Source organism: Anomaloglossus baeobatrachus, chromosome 4 (assembly GCF_048569485.1).
Source record: "Anomaloglossus baeobatrachus isolate aAnoBae1 chromosome 4, aAnoBae1.hap1, whole genome shotgun sequence".
Taxonomy (NCBI): domain Eukaryota; kingdom Metazoa; phylum Chordata; class Amphibia; order Anura; family Aromobatidae; genus Anomaloglossus; species Anomaloglossus baeobatrachus.
In genome coordinates this window covers 39,309,969-39,334,149 of record NC_134356.1, presented here as the reverse complement: position 1 = coordinate 39,334,149, position 24,181 = coordinate 39,309,969, and the positions used below count along the sequence as shown (strand labels likewise).

Sequence of the window (24,181 nt, the reverse complement as noted above, 5' to 3'; positions counted from 1 at the left end):
AAACACAGGGAAAGAGACAGAGGGAAAGAGGGGAAAAAAAAAAAAAAAAAAAAAAAAAAAAAAAAGACAGACAGGGAAAGAGATTGAGAGACTGAGAAAGAGAGAGACAGAGACAGACAGGGAAAGAGACAGACAGACAAAGAGATAAAGAGAGACAGAGAGAGACAGACATTATAATTACATTTATATCTATTTGTTTTGTGGTGTTTGTGTGCAGAATACATTTTTGTTAATACATTCTATTTTGTTAACAGCAGTTATTAACCCGGGCGAAGCCGGGTAGTACGGCTAGTTCTCTATAAAAGGTAAGAAATGAGCCCTCTCTATAAGATACCAAATAGTGTACACAAGTCATCCAGCACCAGAGACAGGCTAATGCAACCACAACAATCAGGTATAAAAACAGTAGTCAGGTGTCCATACAGACCCTGTGGTGGTGAAATGGCCTATATGTAAGTTTCGCCCAGCTTCATCACGGGGAGATATGCGGCCAGACCTGTATACTGCTGATCCCTACAGTATTAGTGTTCCCAAACAGCCAATAAAGCAATGGTATTAATTGCTTAATTGTTCTCAATATAAGAGGTTTTTATTTTAAAATGTCTTTTTTTTTTTTTTTTTTTTTAACTTTCCAATAAAATAAATAGAAAAACAAAAATCTTGTAATTTTTAAACTATATACTAGATCTTAAGCTCCTAGGTTTGTATAGTCACATGGCTGACAGCGATCTCTCTCCTACATATTGTGCTGTCTATGCCAGACGCCTCTGGCTAGTCTTATCTCACGGAGAACAAAAGGATCAGCAGTCTGAAATCGGACGTGCCAGATCCTCATTCCCCTGACACCATCTGTCAGGGGAAAGTGGGGAGATAAATTTGACTGTTGGCCATTCCCGCCAACATTAGCAAGGTCAGCCGATGTTAGTCTAACGTTCCATCGGGGGGGGGGGGGGGGGGGGGGGGGAACGGTCATCGGGTGAATTATACTATCTGTTCCGTACAGATCCCTTTTCAGCAGTCTCATTATCATCACAGACGTGATTATAATAACAGATGTCCCATCTATATACAGTAGATAACACAGGATCCACCACTGAATTGGTGAGGTCATAGCTCACCTCCTTCTCCTGTACAATGACTGATAACACAGGAACCAAAATTCACAATAGCCTGCCAGGCGTTAGGTACTATCCCCATCCTCCACCAATACCTCAGGAGCAATGCTAATCATGGGGCAGCTACCACCAGCCATGTCACAGTCCGTTGTGACACTGGTCAACTGAACGGAGTCACCTTGCTTCATGGTCCCCGTGCCTGTCCCCATTGCCCTTACCACTGACGCTTGCTCCTTTCGGGGGATCCTCAGCGATATCCCCCCGCAGTGTAACATGGCTGAGGTCTCCTGTACAATGAGCATCCTCATCCTCAACATTGACATTCACATTATCAACAATGGAATCACCGAACATACCAGATATGGGAGAGATGTCAAGGACATATTGGGCAACCAATCGTCCCAGATCAGTTCCCAATAAAATGGGGATGTTCTCGGACACTGCCACTTTCTTTAACCCCCTCCCGGCACCTCAATCTAGAAAAACCTAGGCCATAGGCAAAGGACGGTAGACACCCGCAATTTCGATGACAGTCAGGGTATTCCTTGGGATAAAATCTTCAGGGGACACCAGTTCAAGATGGATGAGGGTTCGTTCGGCTACAGTCACCTTGAGGCCCACAGTGACAATGTCACCCACAATGACGGTCTGCAAATTTTCACAGGCCCGCCCAACTGCCCCACCTACAAAAAGAACTTCTGCACTAGGCCCTGGGGCCTTGGATGTGGGGTTCCTCTTCTGCCTTGATGGGCAAATGGAGCTGAGGTGTCCAGTCTGGTTGCATAAAAAGCACCTGCGGGGTGGAGATGCAGGCCGGGAGATGGCAGAGGGGACAGGACCTCCTGAAGGTCGGCTGGCAGGAACAGTGGTGGTAGTTGATGGCTTACCTGTGGCGCCCTGGACAAGCCAGGGGCCACAGAGCACAAAACCCACACACCCCACACTCCCAGCAGGCACACCAAAGCCAGAACACAAAACCCTTGTTGCCTTCCTCCAGGGGCTGATGTCCACACCAGGGGGTGGGCCAGGCGGTTGGTCCCGCCCACCGAGGAGTTCACAGTCCTGGAGGCGGGAAAACCAGGCAGGTCAGTTTGAGAGGTGAAAGTGGAAGGAGGAAAAAGTGACAGCTAAGCAGCCTGAAGTTGGTCCGGGTGTGTGGCCCGGACAGATCAGCAAGGTTGGCAGACGGTGGTGACCGTCTGCAGGAGTGGCCGATTGGAGTCTACCGTAAGGACCGTGGACGGGCGGTGGCCCGGCGGTAACGGACCGGTACACAAAGAGGAGCCAGCACCATCTGGCAGGGGCTTTTCGGACCCCGGCAAGGCTAGGAGTCGCCGTGAATTTGCCAAATCCGTTAGTGAAGGGGACCTCCTGGGTTTCCAAACAATCAAGTCCCGACAGAAGGCAACCGTCCAACCGAGTGAGAGAGACACCGCCACGGCAACCGTTTCTCAGGGCCAGCGCCTGCGGGCAAAAGGGGCTCCTCCGGCCCATATCGAAGCCGGGGAGCGGGTTACCGGTGGGAACCCATTGGAACCGTACAGACATCTTCTTAGGTGCAGGGAAAGGCAGTTGCCACCAACCCGCTGGGAGCAACAACACCGCAGCCGTCTGTGGGACCCGTCCATCCAGCCGTGTGTTTTACCGAGAACTGTGTCTTCATCATTGGGCTGAGTGAGTACAATAGTGCCGTGCGGCACAGCGCTGCCCCCGCGACCCTGCACCTTCCCAGGCCCCGTAAACTGCCTGCCATCCATCCCTACCCCATCACCGGGCCCCGGGACAACCAACCCCCTACCCACGGAGGGGAGAAATAACAACAAAGCTGCTCCCAGTCACCGCTCCCGGGATCCCTGTCTAGAGCAGCGGTGGTGTCACCAAAATCACCACAACCGTGGGTGGTGTCACGGACAATATCCATAATCAAAACCCCCACAACCAAATACCCCCCCTTTTCACTCACGGGCGAGGAGCGCCGCTCGAGTCCCCGGGATCCGGCCCACCGCTCGAGCCACCACCGAGCAGCAGCAGCGGCCACAGCAGCAGCGGCAGCCGGACCCGAGCAGTGGGAGAGCGCAGCGTCCCCTCCTCCGCCCGCGACATATCCCCTTTCCAGCAGACGGTGGCTGACTGCCGCATGTCAGGTGAACGGTTGGCCTCATAGGTATCCGCAATCTGAGCTGCTTTAGTTGCCTCCTTTGGTTCCCGGTCCATCACAAACTGTCACACCTCCAAAGAACAAAGACATAGAAATTGGTCCTTCACGATCACGTCGTTTAACTCCTCAACGGTGGTAACTGATAGTCCTTGGACCCACTGCTCAAATTTGGTTCTTAGCTCATCCACCACATCACTATCTGTGATGTGGTCCACGTTGGAGGGTCCGGAACTTTTTGCGGTACACCTCTGGGGTCACCTGGTATTTCCGTATTAGGGCCTGCTTTATGGTCTTATAGTCTCCTCTAGTTCTGGAGGGAGAGTAGCGAACACTTCCAAGGCCTTGCCTCGCAGTCCTGGGGTTGTGCTCACTGGTCCCTAGACATTTGATATTGACGGCACGTCATTTCAAATACCTTCAGAAATATGTCCAAATCCCTGTCCTTTTCCATAGCAGGAAGGTCAGGGTTTAAAGCTATTGGCATAATTGGACTCACATTTCAGTAGGGTAGATTGCTCCTTCTGGAGTGGGAGTATTTTCAGTTCGTGGTCTCTCTTGGCTTGGGGGTGCCGCGCGGCAGCCTTTCAAGCCCATGCCTAGCGCTTGGCAAACTCACGGTCTGCTTGGCGTTCTAGCACAAACTGTGGCCGCATTTGAGGGTCACATCCTTCCAGTTGCTGCATAACGAGTGGCAAGTAAGAGACCATTCCACTCCGTGAGCTTCGGTGGCTGCTAGACCCCTCTGAGTCAGACAGTTCGGGAACTAAATCCATAGCAAGGTCTCCTGGTGCTCCACTGGTCCCAGTCTCAGGGGCCACATTGTGTTGATGTTTGAGATCATCCTCCACTAAGGCACGGATTATCATCTTTTTGGTCTTGTTGGAGTCATCGAAATCTTGTTCTTCACACATTTGGACCAGCACCGCTTTCTCATGCTTCTTATAAGCAGCTGCCATCTTAGCAGTCATTCGTCAAGTAAAAAGATAGAAGACAAAAGACGGGGGAGGGGTGTAATTGCTACACGTACAGTATTGTCCAAGGTATTGATAAACACTGTTCGATCCTCAAAACTTGGCACAGAATCCTCGCAAAAAACTGTGCAAGTTCTTAGCGCAACGATTGCTTAAACCAGATCACTACTGATCTATGATCTCACCACTGCCACCAATTTGTCAGGAAACAACCCTCTAGCGCCCCCTTATCGTCAAGACAATTATGGAAGTGACATACACACCTCAGTACAGTCACCGCCAAGCTCCACAGTAAGAGAAGAAAATACGTGCTACAACAGCCAATCTTTTCAGTACGGTTGGACACCCGTTACAGGTAACGTGAGATTTGAGGCTATAGATTATAGAGCAAGAGGATCAAAACTATTACATTTTCTATGTCTAATCCAAAAGAATAGGCAGAATTTGTAAAAAAATTAAAGATTTTACAAAAGGGAAAAAAAAAAATACAGTACAATATAGACAATTGCATAAAATAAAAGGGGTAAATTAAAGAAAGTTACGACACCTGGTCAAATAAATGGCTCAGATACACGGAAAACGTGGACAATCCAATACACAATGTATTTCCTCAGGCATTGACTGAGCAGAATTGTGGTGTGTACCTTTTATTGAACATCAGTCACTTCCCTTCTGTATTTGGGAGGGGGCTTCAATTCTCAAAAATGATGAAATCCCTGCTTCCCTCATATTTTCGCCTTGGAGTGTCAAACACGAAAGATATTGCTGTCATATTTCCTATTATGAATTTACAGGCTCATTGATAGGAAACATGACGTGTCTACAGTCTTCCACCAGCTACTTATTAATTTGAGGCAGATATATGTAAATGTGTCTTACGTGAGTCCCGAAATCCTGAGGCCAAAAGATATAGCTGGCCTATTTGTGCGAGTTATGTACAGCTTAATATTTCTAATTTTCCACTGGTGCCGATATTTCTAAGGGTCTCTTATCAAAAACAGCTCCCTGAAGTCACCAGGAAGCTAGTTCTCCGCCTTTCTGAAAACATAACACAGGTTGGTTGTCTTCCTTAAAGCTATAACACCACAGGGGTCCGGAGCTTCAATGAAGAATCCTTTAATTAACTTTTCTCACTTCCACATCTGCAATGTAAATTATTCGGTTGTGCCTACAAGGTCTTGAGAGGACGATGGGGGGGCAGTGCCTGCTCTTAAAACAGTTGAAAATATATTTGGCTTAATATATTTTTATGACATGACAAAAATTAAAACCAAAAATGTGGAGATTTAAGTGGATAAAAAGCTAAAATGCAACCAGTGTCAGAAACTAAAATGACACAGATGTGGTCTCCAATTTGAGGGTTTCAAGCTGTTTAAACATCATCAGTTTCAGCAGACAGGAGGGCGCAGGATGGCGGGAGACCACTTCGAACCCCTTCACAAACTAGGATATATATGTATGTGTCCTAGGTGTTGCCTCCCCGGTTACTATGGGCTCTAGTGGCAAGCTCGAGGTAATCCCCAGACGTGCGGCTAACAGGCGCGGGTTGATCTGAGATCCACCCAAGCCTGTTAGCCCCTTAGATCGTGCTGCCAAAATGTAACAGCAGGAAACAGAAGGTAAAGGCTGCTTTAGACGTTTCAATTTCCTATTGAATCTCGTATGCGATCGCACACGCCCCCATCGTTTGTGCGGCTCGTGCAATTTGTTGCCCTTGTCGCACAGACGAGTAACCCCCCGTCACACGTACTTACCTTCCCAACGACCTCGCTGTGGGCGGCGAACATCCACTTCCTGGAGTGGGAGGGATGTTCGGTGTCACAGCGACGTTACACGGCAGCCAGCCAATAGAAGCGGAGGGGCAGAGATGAGCGGGACGTAAACATCCCGCCCACCTCCTCCCTTCAGCATTGCCGGCGGGAGCCACGGGACGCAGGTAAGCCGAGCTCATCGTTCCCGGGGTGTCACACACTGCGATGTGTGCTGCCTCTGGAACATTGAACAACCGGACGTTCAATTTTTAGGAATTCAATGACGTGTATGCGACCAACGTTTTATCGTACAATCTGGGTCGCATGTAGGTTGCACACGCTACAACAACACTAACGATGCCGGATGTGCGTCACTTACGACGTGACCCCGCCGACATATCGTTAGATATATTGTAGCGTATAAAGCCCGCTTAAGGCTGAAATACTGCTCACCTATAAAATCTAATGTGTAGTTGAACTTCATGGTCCTGAAGTCGACCGAACCGTGCGGATTTACTCTGTATTGCCGCTCTATTTCTTGGCTGCTTATCGAACAGCAGGAGGTGGACGTCGTCTGAAGACACAAAGAGAACAGAATCATCTTGTGGTCAAAATATCACATTCTGTACAACCCCCTTAACTGAGCCCCTGCTAGGGACCCTTATCTATCAGACAAGGATGTCTTGAGTGTCGACACAGGAACTGCTGACATCTTTTTTTTCAACCCTTCTTGGAGGAGGGTGGTTATTGATACGTCCTAACCATGTTTCAGCACAGGGGTGGCCTTCATGATAGAACCCTTTTGTCTTCCTGACATCTCAGATTTAGCAAATACATCTGTTTTTTTAAGAACTTATCATTTCGGAACATCTGTTTCTTACAACTAAGCAAAATGATCCTCCGTTATTACTCCGGGAAATATATGAATACATTTACTACTAGGTGGTACCATTCTCTGTCAATAGGGTGTAAGCCCATTTGTTAATATCTTCATACAGTCCCAGGAGGAAGAATAGTCTTCTATAGTAATTAATCTAAAACACTTTAGTGAAGAACATATTTAACCTCAAATGTATTTTACCTCAAACATATGCCATTTACCACATTCTGCCAGGTAGAACCAGCCCCACTGTGTCTCAGAGTCATCCATGTCTTCGGGAACATCGAGGTCTATTGTTGCCCCCATTTTTGCAGTTGGTTGGAAATATTCAACCTGAAACATAAAAACACAATTACAAAAATGAATACACTGCCGGCACTTCCTAACCTGAAGGTCTGAACTGGTGCATACTGAACAGAACATACAATCGCAATAACAGTTGCACTCAAGCAAGAGGGGAAAAAAAGCTGAAGGATGCAATTGAATCCTTCAGCTTTTTTTTCCCTCTTGCTTGAGAGCAACTGTTATTGTAATAGTATAAAACCACTGTCTCGGGGTCCTTCTCCGATATCAAACAATGAACAGAGCGGGAGATGGGTGAACAATTCAAAGAACCTTTATTTCATGCAATCCAGAAGGTCCATAAAATAATCCACCACAAAGAAGGTAAAGTAGTCCAGTAATGGGATAAATGACCAAGTCTCTTTGTGGTGCGGACTGTAGCCCCAGCTTCACCCACAGAGGATAAATCTTCCTGCTTGTCTCTTGTCCTCAGACAGACTGAATAATCCCCCAGGTAAGCAGAGAGATTGGGTGGATTCCAGGCCCCCCTCCCCCAGACCTAGGGACAGAAGCACTGCAGGGGGTGATTAACATGCAGACAGGACAATGTACACACAAGGCAACACTCCCAACATCTGAACATACACAACCCACCAAATCCCACCATCACAACCACAATTAGTCATGGAGCATTTCTTATGATAGTTCTTAATGGCAGCCAGAGGATGTATTAGGAAATATTATTTAACCACTTCATGACATCCGCCGTACAGGTGCGGCACCTATCGGAAGTGGGTGCATGGAGCGGGTGCCCCATACTACAGCCAGGACCTGCCCCTAACAATTGTAGGTGGAGCGGAGCTTCGGCCGCAATTGTTAGCCTATTAAATCCCGCTGTCAAGGGCGGCCACATGGGGGGGTAAGCCAATTTAAGCATGTACAACGTGATCGCGCGTCGCCGATTAATTGCTTTGATAGCAGTGGTCTGCTGAAGACCTCCGCGTTTGTCATAACAGCGTCAAACCAAACGGTTCTGACGCTCCACAGACTTACATAGTGAAAACCCACTTCTGGGTCACACGGAGCTCAGTGTTATCCCAAGAGTCTGGATCATCATAAAGTCAGACGCTTACCATCTCTCGGCTTAATGTTTTGTTCACAGTCGCAACCAGTCCTGTTTCCTTATTTCATCTTCTTTAGGACTGTTCTGGGATGTTCTGATGACAGCCATTAAGACGAGTGAATAGTAGCCTAGGATGAACGGAGAGCGAACATTACACGTATTCACACCATAATCCAGCCCATATCTAACGCACGTGATGGTTATCATATTTTACAGTTTGGTCTCCTTCGTCCACCAAATAACGTTATTTACCGATCGACAACTAACAGAGCCTACTCGGGGTTGGAACGGCAATCTGTGGCTGTAACCGACTGTTACAAATGGCTGGGCTCCTGCAGATCACAGTTATGAACGCTCTTGCTCATGTAACTTGTTAGCTTCCGTGGTCAATAGTGACCCCAGCATCTTAAAAAATGAGAACCACCCCTCTATTACCCCATCACCCCCTCTGCAGTGCGATTGCAGGGTGCCGAGGGGTAGCCATGGCAGGCAGTGGCCCAACAAAAGCCACCAATCCGGAAGAGTAGAGAAGCTAATTAGGCCATCATTTGGCTGTCGGTGGCAGCCAGACGTGAGCAGTTGTGGAGCTAAAGAGCAAAGTACCCTCAGCTGTGTAGTGGCCCGGTCCAGGTTCTGAAGGTCCAATTTTATTAGTTTGAGTAGGGGCAGATGTTACACTCCTGGCCACGACCGCTGCGCTGATCATGGGGCTGCGCTGATCATGGGGCTGCGCTGATCAGATCAATAATTGATAACATCCCACCTCCGCCTAATGTATTCACAGTGAGCTACAGCTTTCTGTTGTAAGTAAATATTAAAAGGAACCAGTCACTAGATTTGATGACTATAAGCTGCGGCCACCACCAGTGGGCTCTTATATACAGCATTCTAACATACTGTATATAACAGCCCAGGCCGCTGTGTAGAACATAAAAATCACTTTATAATACTTACCTAAACGATCGGTATGGTGCATATGGGTCAGATGAGTGTCTCCGTTGTCTGGGTGCGGCGCTTTCTCTTTCAGCCATCTTTGTCCTCCTCCTTCTGAAGCCTGGGTGCATGACGCGTCTTATGTCATCCACACAAGCGGGCATTGAAGTCATGCGCAGGCGCACTTTGATCTGCCCTAAGCAGGGAAGATCAAAGTATTGTAGTGCGCCTGCGCAGGACCTCAATGCTGGCTAGTGTGGATGACATAAGATGCGTCATGCACCCAGGCTTCAGAAGAAGGAGGACAAAGATGGCCAAACACAATTTCAATGGCGTTGCTAAGCAATAGTATTGATTGAGCGCTACATTTTTTTTTATTAAATTAAACAAGGCTATAAACACTCATTAGTGACACGTGAGAAGCACAAAACGGTACAAGTGTAAAACCCTGCCTATATGCCTACTCTACTCTAAAGCTCTCCATCCTACACCAACTCTCCTTCAACCGCTTCCGAGCAGCACACCCCACAGGTCTCACATAAGACCCGATGAAGTGATGTGGCCAGCCAACATGGCTACGGCATTACCGTGATTGACAGGCAATCCATGAATGTTTAGTGGCTGAAAAACATGTGGGGCCTCGAGCACCCGCGATACTCATCACTACTAAGCACAGCTCAATTCAACGTGTAGCAGATGCTGCCAGGCACTGAGGAACAGCTCCTGTTTTCTCAGATGTATGCTACTCTTTGAATAGGAGCTGTTCTACAGTATCCGGCAGCAGACGCTACACTTCAAATGTAACTGCGCTTTACAGCTCCATTTAAATTGTTTACATCCAGCGACCGCCTGATCATATATCAGCTGGTCTGTGGTGGGGTGCTGGATGTCAGACCCCCCAATAATCTCATACAGATGATCTATTCAATGGATTATGTCATCAGTATATTGTGAACGGACAAAATTCTTTAAAGGACTTGTCACGTAAACAATAGTTATCACCTATCAAAAACTTTGCACTTGGCTATTTAGACCCCCACAGATCCTGAAAACCCAGAGGCCCAAAGTGCCCTGTGTGAATCGAGCAATTTGAGCATGTGCAGCCTCCACGTCTCTAAACAGTAAATTTAGCAGTGGTCACACATGCTCACTATCGCTCCAGTCACACAAGGACTTTGTTCTTGTAATTCATGAGACTTAAGGGGGCTTTACACGCTGCGACATCGCTAATGCAAACTCGTTGGGGTCATGGAATTGGTGACGCACATCCGGAAGCATTAGCGATGCCGCTGCGTGTGACACCTATGAGCGATTTTGCTTCGTCGCAAAAACGTGTAAAATCGCTCATCGGTGACATGGTGGTCCATCTCAAAAATCGTTACTGCAGCAGTAACGAAGTTGTTCCTCGTTCCTGCGGCAGCACACATCGCTCCGTGTGACACCGCAGGAACGAGGAAGCTCTCCTTACCTGCAAACCCGCCCGCTATGCGGAAGGAAGGAAGGAGGTGGGCGGGATGTTACGTCCCACTCATCTCCGCCCCTCCGCTTCTATTGGGCGGCCGCTCAGTGATGCTGCTGTGAAGTCACTGTGAGGCTGAAAGGAGGCGGTTCGCCGATAACAGCGACGTCGCTGGGCAGGTAAGTAGTGTGACGGGTCTGGGCGATGTTGTGCGCCACGGGAAGCGATTTGCCCGTGTCACACAACAGATGGGGGCGGGTACCCACGCTAGCGATATCGGTACCGATATCGCAGTGTGTAAAGCGGCCTTTAGGCTAGATTCACATTTCCGTCAATTTGTATCAGTCACAATCTGTTTGGCGGATTCCGTTGTTTCCCATAGACTTGTATGAGCGGCGGATTGTGACTGATGACGCTGCGTTGCATCCTCCGCCCGACTGATCAGTTGTGGAACGACTGACCATCGGGCGGCAGGAACGCAGCATGTAGCGTTTATTGAGCAGCGGAATCCTTTTGATTCCGCTGCGCATGCTCTCTCTCTTGGCGGCTGAACGATGAGCTGATCGCCCGGCAGCCGGCTAATGAGAGCGATCGGCCGATCGCCCGGCGGCCGGCTAATGAGAGCGATCGGCCGATCGCCCAGCGGCCGGCTAATGAGAGCGATCGGCCGATCGCCCGGCTAATGAGAGCGATCGGCCGATCGCCCGGCGGCCGGCTAATGAGAGCGATCGGCCGATCGCCCGGCGGCCGGCTAATGAGAGCGATCGGCCGATCGCTCTCTCTCTCTCTCACGTTTTACAACGGAGTCCGAAAATGAATTCTTATTCTTGTCATACGTTGTACAACGCATTAGTCACAAGCGTCAAGCAACGCTTATGACTGATGGAAAACAACGGAAATGTGAACCTAGCCTAAGGCTACGTTCACACATCAGTTTTTTGGCATCAGGCACAATCTGGCGTGTGCCTGATGCAACGGATCCGGAGCAGAATATGCAAAAACGTATGCGCCTGATCCTTTTTTTTTTTTTATGGATCCGGTATACCGAATCCGTCAAAAAAATGGACCCGGCGCATCCGTTTCGTCCGTTTTTGCTGGATCCGTTTTTTCCAATAAATTGGAGCATGCTCAGTTTAAAAATCCGGATCCAGCGGCCGCATCCGTTTTGTGCCGAATTGCGCCTGATCCGGCGTCCATAGGCTTCCATTGTACATCACGCCGTATTGCGCCGAATCCGGCGCAGTGCGGTTTTTTTTCAGAGACAAAAAACATTCAATGAGACGTTCCATCCGGCTGCAGCATTGAGTAATTACGCCGGATCCGTCAAAAGTCGGAACGCAAGGCAAGGCCATCAGGCACAATCCGGTGCTAATACAAATTAATGGGGATAAAACAGATCGGGCGCTGGATCCATTTTATCCGTTTTTTTCCGGATTGTGCTTGATGGGAAAAAAAACTGATGTGTGAATGTAGCATAAGCTGGGCTTCACATAAGCGGTATTCTACCGCAATGCCGGATCCGGCACAAATGCGTTTCACTTCAATGCATTTCCTATGGACTCGCGGCAAGTTCCGGTCACATGCGGTTGCGTGCTTCATACACAACCGCATGTGACCGGAACTTGCCGCGAGTCCATAGGAAATGCATTGAAGTGAAACGCATTTGTGCAGGATCCGGCATTGCGGCAGAATACCGCTGATGTGAAGCCCGGCTTAGGCTATGTGCCCACGTAGCAGATTTTCTGCACACAACACTGCATGTTTTGGCAGGAAAAAGCACACTATTTTTATATCGTGTTTTTTTCATGCCTTTTTTCAAGCTTTTTACATGTTCCATCTCATGGCTAATGTTACAGCTGAGACCCAGCTCTCACTGCCAGGAACAGTGCCTACTCCACTACAGGCAGATTAACCCCCTAAATGCTGCGATTAATAGTGATCATAGCATTCAGGAGACAGGGAGAGGTATCGCTTACCTCACTGCGACGATCAGGTCCCTGTAATGCGATCAAAGGAACCCGATCACTACCATGGCAAACCACGGTCATCACCATAATGACTCCGGGTTACTGAGCTACGAATTGCCTCACAGACCATGCAGGATACATGGTGTGTGGCGCAAAGTGTCAGTGCTGCGAGTGCAGCACTGACAAATATAATCCACTGCAGTGATCAAGCATTGCAGTGAATTACATAGACTTTGCTGGGGGAAGGAAATGCATCTTTGCGACCTCAAAAATGCGCCAAAAATATACAGTAAAAGATGCAGTGTGTGAACATAGCCTAAGACCTCAAAGTCAAATATCAGGAAGTATCAAAAGCAAATCAGCTTTATTTGAAGCATTAGGGCATGTGCCCTCGATCAGGACTTAAGGGTACTTTACACGCTGCGATATCGGTAACGATATATCGTCGGGGTCACGTCATTAGTGACGCACATCCGGCGCCGTTACCGACATCGCAGCGTGTAACACCAATGAGCGATGATCAACGAGCACAAAAACATGAAAAATCGTTGCTCATTGACACGTCACTCATTTCCTTAATATCGTTGCTGCTGCCTTTACGATGTTGTTCCTCGTTCCTGCGGCAGCACACATCGCTGTGTGTGACACCGCAGGAGCGACAAACATCTCCTTACCTGCCTCCACCGATAATGCGGAAGGAAGGAGGTGGGCGGGATGTTACGTCCTGCTCATCTCCACCCCTCCGCTTCTATTGGACGGCTGCCGTGTAACGTCGCTGTGACGCCGCACGAACCGCCCCCTTAGAAAGGAGGCGGTTTTCTGGCCAGGCAAGTCCGTGTGACGGGGGTAAGCGAGGTTGTGCGCCACGGGCAGCGATTTGCCGGTGTCGCACAACCGACGGGGGCGGGTACGCTCGCTAGCGATATTGGTACCGGTATCGTAGTGTATAAAGTTCCCTTTACTGCGTCCTGGACGTGGCAGATCTTGACCTGCAGGGCCGCAAGTCCCCTCCATGGGAGAACACAGGAGATCGCAGCTGCTTGTGCTCACGATCAGGGTTCATTGTACTGTGGTCTCCCTACAAAGGACGCATGCGACCCAGCAACAAAGAATTGTCGTGCTGCGGCTTCGGAAAGCCGCACCGCAGGTCAGTTTTCGTTGCGGGCCGCACACGCACAGTGGACACGGGATTTCTAGAAATCCCACCCACTGTGCTTGTACTGTACACAGTCCAAAACACTGTAAACCCTGATCGTGGGCACTGGGCACGCATCCTTAGGGTATGTCTTTTTCAGGCGGATTCAGCCTTGGGAAGTGACAGAGGTTTTTAGGAATGTCAAACGGGTAAAAGAAGTGAGCGTAACGTTCTGCAGGCATCAGATTATGATATACAAGTATTGCTTAAAAAATAAAAATACTTCAGGAAAGCAAAATTGTCAATGTTTACAAATGAGTCTTCCTCCGCAGCCCACCGCCCTGTATTGTTGTATACCTGGGCAAGATTAGCAAATGTATCAATATTAGATAGCCGAAATATAGCTCTTGAGTTTTCTATATGATCCCAATATCTATACACAGCCATCTACCCCACCAGACTGGAGCAATGCACCCCCTTACCTCCAGATGTTTACATTGGCCACATACCAGCTGCTCTGTGCCCAGAAGCCCAGCTCCAGCTGGATCCACAGTGCCAGGGCCACAGGGTGCTACATGTCTGGGCAGGGTGATCTGCATAGAATTCCTTGGCCCCTGTGTCACCCTCACAACCCCTCCCCCCGCTCTACTTACCTGCTCTCTGCATTCACTTCCTGGCTCAGCTCAGCTGTCTGGGAAACGAAACGTTCGAAGTGGGCGGGGCGTAGAATGTGACGCGTTACAATGTATCACAGCAGGGCTGGAGCTTCCAGTTTTAAAGGAGCCGTGTCCCTTTCTTTGCTGAAACCTCCTGTTAAGATCTGAAAGGAATCTGCAGCGTATTATTGATCCCAGATCTGACCTGAGCAATGCTGGGAAGTCACCATGCCCTTGTGATGTTAGATATGATGGAGAATTCTATACATTTTTATGGAGGATTCTTATATGATTGCATCCATTGCATTTAATCTAGATGTGTTTCCCCTTAGGGTTACAGAATGTTTCTGAACAATCAGCCCATCTGGGGTGAGATATGTATAAAGGTAACCAAGTGAGGACATAGCATATGTGCAACCTGGGCATCTGCACAGGGGCTCAGTGGTATAGGGTATACTGGCAGGATGTCTGGGGGACCCCCGGAAAATTGGATGGTCTCCTATAGGCTTCCTATAAATATATAATGCCAGAAATCAGGAGGCGCAGGAAACGGAGCAGAGAGGGAATGGGCCTCTAAAGGCTGCTTTCACACCTCCGATTTTTCCTGTGCTGCACAATCCGGCACTTTGCAGGAAAAACGCAACCGGCTTTTTTTTGCTGCCGGTTGCGTTTTTCCTGCATAGACTTTAATTAGTGCCGCATGGGCTTGCGTTCTGTCCGGTATTTTGCCGCATGCGGCAGATTTAGCCGATGCGGCGGCCGGATGGAACGTTGCCTAGCACATTTTTTTGTGCGGCAAAAAAAAAAACGCTTTGCGCCGCATCCGGCCAATGCGGCGCATTTTTCAATGCATGCCTATGGACGTCGGATGCGGCGCGATGCGGCAAAAAACGCATCCGGCCGCCGCATGCGGTTTTTGCCACTGCGCATGCTCAACCAGCAAAAACTGGACGGGCCGCATTTAAAAAACTTATGCAAAGGATGCGGCTTTTTCGCCGCATCTGTTCCATAGGTTTTAGAGCTGGACAGGCCAGCTCTGCACCTACCGGAGGTGTGAAAGCAGCCTAAGGCTACTTTCACACATCCGGCTTGAGCCCTGCGGCTCAATCCGGCTGTGCAAGCTATGCAACGGATGCGGTGAAAACACTGCATCCTTTGCATAAGTTTTTCCCTTGCGGCCCGCCCGGTTTTTGCCGCTTGCGGCATGCTACTGAGCATGCGCAGTGGCAAAAACCGCATGCGGCGGCCGGATGCGGTATTTGCCGCATCGCGCCGCATCCGGCCGCCATAGGCATGCATTGAGAGATGCGCCGCATCGGCCGAATGCGGCGCGATGCGGTTTTTTTTTGCCGCACGAAAAAACGTGCCAGGCAACGTTCCATCCGGCCGCCGCATCGGCTAAATCTGCCGCATGCGGCAAAAACCGGATGGAACGCAAGGCAATGCGGCACAATGCGGCACTAATTAAAGTCTATGCAGGAAAATCGCAACCGGCCGCAAAAAAAACCGGTTGCGATTTTCCTGCAAAGTGCCGGATTGTGCCGCAGAAGAAAAAACGGAGGTGTGAAAGTACCTTAGCGAGACGTCATTGATGCGTTTCACGCTGCAGCCCAACGTGTCTTTTAAGCCTTAGGCTATGTGCGCACGTTGCGTAAATACATGCAGTTACGCTGCGCTTTGTAGCGCAGCGTAACTGCATGCGTCCTGCGTCCCCTGCACAGTCTATGGAGATTGTGCAGGGGCCGTGCGCACGTGGCGTTTTAGAGCGCAGCGCTTCGGCTACTGCCGAAGCGCTGCGTAAAAAGAAGTGACATGTCACTTCTTCCGTGCGCTTTGCCGGCAGCTCCTGCTCTGTCTATGGCAGGAGCTGCAGGCAGAGCGCATGGAATCGGCTTTTTTTTTTTTCACTATGGACATTTCTGCAGCGATTTAAAGCGCACATGTGCTCTTCAGATCGCTGCAGAAATTTCTGCAGTAACTGTATGCAACGTGCGCACATAGCCTTATTCCCACAATATTTGTAACTCCAAACCAGGAGGAGTGTCTCCAAAACACAGAACAGGTGTCAGTCATTCAATTATAGTTTTTTATGTATCTTCCACTCTTGGCTTTGGCATAAGAACAATGATACAAAATACTGTCATGTGAATAAGCCCCTACTATCTAATAGGGTGCAGTCACATGGCCATATAAATCGGCCATAAATAGGAATGTGATACTCAACACTGGCTGGTGGCTTTTCCAACCAGAGCGTCAGGAGAGCTGGCAGCCATCGTAATACAAGCGGTAACGCTCGGATGAGCCAACGGCCATCGTAATACATGAAGCAGTCATGCTCGGGTCAGGAGAGCCACTGGCCATCGCAATACATTAAACCTCACTTTTGGGTGAGCCGCCTGCAATCGCAATGCATGAAGCTGTCACGCTTGGGTCAGTAGAGCCACCGGCCATTGCAATGCATGAAGCGGTCAATCTCGGGAAAGGAGAGCCTCTGGCCAGTCCGATTTATATGACTGTGACGCCCTGGACTAGCCAGGTAGTCACAGACACAACATCACACACACCCCTTTCCCGGATAGGTGACACCAGTCACACAAAAAATCCTTGTTGCCACCCTCCAGGGTCTGATGTTCACACCAGGTGGGACGGAGCCAGGCGGATGACTCCGCCCACCAAGTAGTTGGGAGCGCGGCGCGGTGCCGGATGGCACTGGTGTACTCACTCAGACAATCACTGACAGAGTCTCTGGTAAACCAAAACGGCCGGATAGACGGGTCCCGCAGCCGGCTGCAGTGTTGTTGTGCTCTCCCCGGACGGCTGATGGTGGCTGTCTTTCCCTGCACCTGTTAGAAGTGTTCTGACTCCTGTGGTTGCCCACCGGTAGTCCGCTCCCCGGCGTATATGTGGCGCCCTGGACTAGCCAGGTCGTCACAGGTAACACACACACACACACCCACCCCCACTAGACAGTAACATTAGCCAAACACAAAATCCTTGTTGCCTCCCTCCAGGGTTTGATGTCCACACCAGGTAGGGCGGAGCCAAGCGGTTGGCCCCACCCACTGAGGAGTTCACAGGCCTGGAGGCGGGAAAAGCAGGGAGTGAGAAGTTGAGGTTGAAGTGAGAGGAGTAAAGTGGAGAGTGTCTGGGTTTGTGGCCCAGGCACTAATAACAAGGTTGGCAGACGGTGGTGGCCGTCTGCAGGAGTGGTGAATCAACGCGGAACCGTAGGACCGGGGACGGGCGGTGGCCCGCCGGTACCGACCGGGGAGCGAAGTGAAGCCAGCACACACAGGCAGGGCCATCGGACCCCGACTAGGCTTGGAGTCGCCGTCAATAGTCAAATCCGAGTGTGACAGGAACCCCAGGGGTTTCCTAACAGCCAAAGACCCGTTAGAAGGCAACCGTCCGCACCGTGAGGGTATACAGCTACCGCCTAAGACTAGAGACCAAAGGGCCAGCATCCATACACCGGGGAGCGGACTACCGTTGGGGATCCATCGTAGTCAAACAGTACACAAAGGTGCAGGGAAAGACAGCCGCCATCACCTGTCCGGGGAGAGACACTGCAGCCGGCTGCGGGACCCGTCCATCCAGCTGTTTGATTTACCGAGGACTTTGTGCATCTCTTACTGAGTGAGTACACCCGTGCCATCCGGCACCGCGCTGCGCTGTCCCTGCAACCCTGCACCTCACCAACCCTGCCTCCCCGTCACACCACCGGGCCCCGGGACCACCGACCCCCTACCCACGGAGGGGAAAACAACATCCCAGCTGCTCCCTACCATCGCTCCCGGGATCCCCGTCACCAGCAGCGGTGGTGCCCATCTTCACCACAACCCGTGCGTGGCATCGCGGACTAAATCCCCCAAACCAACCTCCCTTTTCACTCCCGGGCGAGGAGCGCCGCTCGAGTCCCCGGATCCGGCCCACCGCTAGAGCCACCGAGCAGCAGCCGCAGCAGCGCCGGACGCGAGCGTTAGCGAGCGCAGTGGCGGCGTCCTCCCCGCCCGCGACATATAGGTGCTGTAGGAGCCCGTTTTGCCCGCAGGCGCTGGCCCTTGGATCTCTAGCCTGTGGCAGTGGCTGTATATCCTCACGGTGTGGACTGTTGCCTTCTGTCGGGACTTGGTTGTTGGGGAACCCCTGGAGTTCCTGTCACACTCGGATTTGACTATTGACGGCGGCTCCAAGCCTGGTCGGGGTCCGATGGCCCTGCCTGTGTGCTTAGCTTCACTCCGCTCCCCGGTTCGGTACCGGTGGGCCACCGCCCAGCCCCGGTCCTTACGGCTTTGCAGAGTTCCACCAACTCCTGCAGACGGCCACCACCATCTGCCAACCTTGCTGTCAGTGCCTGGGCTCCTACCCAGGCACACGCAGACGTTTTACTCCTCTTACTTTCCCCTCCAAAACTCATCTGTCTCCTTTTCCTGCCTCCAGGCCTGTGAACTCCTCAGTGGGTGGGGCCAACCGCCTGGCCCGCCCCACCTGGTGTGGACATCAGACCCTGGAGGGCGGCAACAAGGGTTTTTGTCTGACTGTTGTAACTGTCTAGGGTGGGGGGGGGGGGTGTATGTTGGTATGTCTGTGAATACCTGACTAGTCCAGGGCGTCACACATAACACCGTCCCCGGGAGGCCTAGTCAACGGCAGCGGTGGTGTCCACCATACAATCACCACAACCCGTGGGTGGCGTCACGAACTTTATCAATTCCACCAAACAACCACCCAAACCCCTGCGTGCACCGCCACTACCCCTTTCAGAGCGACGTGACCCCCGGGTCCGTGAGAGGCTCGAGCCACCACCCGCAGTACACGAGCACGGACCCGAGTGGCTCGGCGGCTGCAGCCGAGGCCGCGGGGCGGTACATGACCACCTGACTGCGCTCTTAGATTGTATGTAATGGACTGCGCTAATGAACACCACAGCTCATAGCTGATAAGAGGAGTCATGGGTGCAATCGGGTGAGACGTGGTTCTCAGGGCTCACATCCGTCGGCCACAGGTTCCTGATTTGGATGCTGAACCGGGTTTTGCAAATAAATTTTCACCTTTTCTAGTAAGGGGGTCTATATTTGCTCAGGGGTCTGAATTTACTTGAGTTGTGAAGAAAGCGTTACATGCGCTACCTGTGATTAAAAGATATTGGTTTGTTTGTTTGTTTGTGTGTGTGTGTGGACATGTTAAAAATGTTGTGCTTCTTGTCATTCCACTTGGTTAATTCCCTGATGTCACTGCTCAGTATTTGGTGGAGTCACAGACATCCGGTCTGATGGATGTCGCTGCTCTCTGGTCCGGCGCCTCCTCTCTGCTGCGCTCTCCGTCCTCCTCTAGTGTGGATGAAGCATCTGTCATCCACACAAGCCGACATTGTGGTCCTGTCTGCCCTGCTGAGGGCAGAATAAAGTACTGTAATGCGCAGGCGCGAGGAAAGTTTAAAGACCGCCCGCGCATGCGCATTACAATACTTTGATCTGCCCTGAGCAGGGCAGATCAAGATGCGCCTGCGCAGGACCTCAATGCCGGCCAATGTGCATGACGTAGGACGCGTCATGCACACGGGACTCAGAAGAAGGAGTATAGCGATTGCTGCAGAGTGGAGGTGCCGGACCGGAGAGCAGTGACGCCCATCAGACCAGACCGACCCCCTAGGTGAGTGTTATAATGGTGTCTTTTACATTCTACACAGTGGCCTGGGCTCGTATATACAGCATTCCAGAATCTATATATATAATTGCCTTATTCTGTCTGTCTGTCTTGCTCCAAAATTGTGTCCTTACCGTGACATGTCCTTACGGTGACAAACAGCGGATTGGCCGCTGGCCTCGCCATAGCCCCGGCCCCCCGCACGGATTGGCCGTTCGCCTCGCCTCGGCTCCTCCCCCCCGCACGGATTGGCCGTTCGCCTCGCCTCAGCTCCGCCCCCCCGCACGGATTGGCCGCTCGCCCAGGCTCCGCCCCCCCACACGGAATGGCTTCTCGCCCCGAGGTGAGCGCATCAAGGTCCAGCAGCGGCGGAACACACACACACGCACACACATAGGAACAGACACACACACACTCACTGACTCACATCACATCACACTCACACTTTCACACTCACACTTTCACACTCACACTCACACTTTCACACTCACACTTTCACACTCACACTCACACACTCACACTTTCACACTCACACTCACACTTTCACACTCACACTTTCACACTCACACTCACACTTTCACACTCACATTTTCACACTCACACACTCACACTTTCACACTCACACTTTCACACTCACACTTTCACACTCCCACTCACACTTTCACACTCACACTTTCACACTCACACTTTCACACTCACACTTTCACACTCACACTCACACTTTCACACTCACACTTTCACACTCACACATTCACACTCACACTTTAACACTCACACTCTCACACTCACACTTTCACACTCACACTTTCACACTCACACTTTCACACTCACACTCACACTCACACTTTCACACTCACACTTTCACACTCACACTCACACTCACTTTCACACTCACTTTCACACTCACACTCACACTTTCACACTTTCACACTCACACTTTCACACTCACTTTCACACTTTCACGCTCACACTTTCACACTCACACTTTCACACTTACACTTTCCCACTCACACTTTTACACTCACACTTTCACACTCACACTCACACTCACTTTCACACTCACACTCACACTCTCACACACACTTTCACACTCACTTTCACACTTTCACACTCACACTCACACTTTCACACTTTCACACTTTCACACTCACACTTGCACACTCACACTCGCACACTCACATTTTCACACTCACACTTGCACACTCACACTCTCACACTCACATTTTCACACTCACACTTTCACACTCACACTCACACTCACACTTTCACACTCACACTTTCACACTCACACTTTCACACTCACACTTTCACACTTTCACACTCACACTCACACACACTTTCACACACTCACTTTCACACTCACACTTTCACACTCACACTTTCACACTCACACTTTCACACTCACACACTCACACTTTCACACTCACACTCACACTTTCACACTCACACTCACACTCACACTCACACTTTCACACTCACACTTTCACACTCACACTTTCACACTCACACTTTCACACTCACACTCACACTTTCACACTCACACTTTCACACTCACCCTTTCACACTCACACTTTCACACTCACACTCACACTTTCACACTCACCTTTTCACACTCACACTCACTTTCACACTCACATACTCACTTTCACACTTTCACACTTTCACACTCACACTTTCACACTCACACTTTCACACTCACACTCTCACACTCACACTTTCACACTCACTTTCACACTTTCACACTCACACTCACACTTTCACACTCACACTTTCACACTCACACTTTCACACTCACACTTTCACACTCACACTTTCGCACTCTCACTTTCACACTCACACTCACACTCACTTTCACACTCACATCAGATTGCATCCACGTCCTGCAGCGGCGGAATACACACACCTCACACACACATCAGATCGCATCCACGTCCTGCAGCGGCGGAACACACACACGCACACACATAAGAACAGACACACACACACATCAGATCACACTCACTCTCACACACACCTCACACACACATCAGATCGCATCCACATACTCACAACATCCCGTGATATCGCTTGCTTCTCGGCGGCAATACTGTGCAGTGATCTTCCAGGACCTGCCGGAGGATCACATGGCCGGAAGCATGTGGTATCTCTGGATGTTGTGAGTGTGTCAGCGCGTATGTGCGATATCGTCAGTGTGTGTGTGTGTATGCGATCGGATGTGTGTGAGTGTGTGTGTATGTGAGAGTGTATGCGATCGGATGTGTGTGAGTGTGTGTGTGTGTGAGTATATGCGATCGGATGTGTGTGAGTGTGTGTGTGAGAGTGTATGCGATCGGATCTGTGAGTGTCGGCAGAGGAGCACGGCGTGCAGCACAGCTGCTGGGACCGCCCACCGGTGGGCACAGGGAGAAGTGGGGTGTGTGTGTGAGTGTATGCGATCAGATGTGTGCGTGTTTACTGTCTGATGTGTGACTGTGGAGCACGATGGGGGGTGCACAGCATGGGGGATGGAGCACGATTGGGGGTGCACAGCATGGGGGATGGAGCACGATGGGGGGTGCGCAGCATGGGGGATGGAGCTCGATGGGGAGTGCGCAGCATGGGGGATGGGGAGTGTGCAGCATGGGGATGGAGCACGATGGGGAATGCGCAGCATGGAGGATGGAGCACAATGGGGAGTGGGGATGGAGCACGATGGGGGGTGCGCAGCATGGGAGATGGAGCACGATGGGGGGTGCAGCATGGGGGGGTGGACCACGATGGGGGGTGCACACCTCCCCCCAAAACACACACACACACACTGCCACACACCACACACACACTGGGAACCACAAACACTGCCCTACACAGACACACACACACACAACGCCGCATACACACAACACCCAACACACAAACACCGCGGCACACACAAATATACGCACATACCGCACAACACACACATTGCACAAAACATACCTCCCCCCAAAAACACACACACACACCCACACAAACCACGCAACACACATACACAACGATACAGACACACAGCGCTCCACAAATAACGACACACAACGCAACACACAAACAACACCGCTCTCACCCCACGCCACACCCATACAACAACTAGAACATGTACAGCCCCTACACAAACACTTGGTAACTACAGACAACAACATATATATATATATATATATAAACAAAAATCATACATTAACTACACAATTCTTAAATTCTAGAATACCCGATGCGTAGAATTGGGCCACCTTCTAGTCTATATATATAATTGCCTTATTCTGTCTGTCTGTCTGTCTGTCTTGCTCCAAAATTGTGTCCTTACGGTGACACAAAGCTGATTGGCCGCTGGGCTCGCCATGGCCCCGCCCCCCCGCACGGATTGGCCACTCGCCCAGGCTGCGCCCCCACACGGATTGGCCGGCCGCTCCCCAGGCTCCGCCCCCCCACAGATTGGCCTCTCGCCCCGGCACCCTTCAGGCATTGGCAACTCGGCCACGCCCCGCCCCCCTCACGCAATGCACGCTAGCTCTGGCCCCGCCCCCCCACGCATTCCCCGAACCGACACGGTCACGGAGCCACGACTACCAGGTGAGTACTGTACCCCTGGGAGCCCACATCAGCGTACGCCGCAAACCCAGCCGACACATACCCTCCCATTGCTGGGGCTGGCGAGCGGGGGACGAGATGCGCTGGTAACCATGGTAGCATAGTTACCAGCGCATCAAGGTCCTGCAGCGGCGGAAAATACACACACGCACACACATAACAACGCACGCACATAACAGCACACACACACATCAGATCACACTCACTCTCACACACACCTCACACACACATCACACACACATCACATCGCATCCACACACTCACAACATCCTGGGATATCGCTTGCTTCTCGGCGGCGATACTGTGCTGTGAGCTTCCAGGACCTGCCGGAGGATCACATGGCCAGAAGCATGTGGTATCTCCAGATGTTGTGAGTATGAGCGCGTATGTGCAATATCGTCAATGTGTGTGTGCGTGAGTGTATGCGATCGGGTGTGTGTGAGTGTGTATGTGTGTATGCGATCAGGTGTGTGTGTGTATGCGATCGGATCTGTGAGTGTCGGCA

The 24,181-nt window shown here is 50.8% G+C and overlaps 1 protein-coding gene across 3 annotated transcripts in view; it reads right to left on the bottom strand.

Moving 5' to 3' along the window:
* Positions 1-24,181, bottom strand: part of PARP11 (poly(ADP-ribose) polymerase family member 11) — a 91,979-nt gene that overhangs the window by 28,992 nt on the left and 38,806 nt on the right. The window contains exons 1-4 of one of the 3 annotated variants that reach the window (XM_075344259.1): positions 14,428-14,493; positions 8,291-8,408; positions 7,077-7,208; positions 6,449-6,569 (exon numbers count right to left, since the gene is read on the bottom strand). In XM_075344259.1, coding sequence (XP_075200374.1) covers positions 6,449-6,569; positions 7,077-7,208; positions 8,291-8,293 — 256 coding nt within the window. In that variant the 5' untranslated portion in view covers positions 8,294-8,408; positions 14,428-14,493. Of the gene's footprint in view, positions 1-6,448; positions 6,570-7,076; positions 7,209-8,290; positions 8,409-14,256; positions 14,385-14,427; positions 14,494-24,181 lie in introns of those variants that run through there. The other 2 variants (XM_075344260.1, XM_075344261.1) reach the window with 2 other exon arrangements.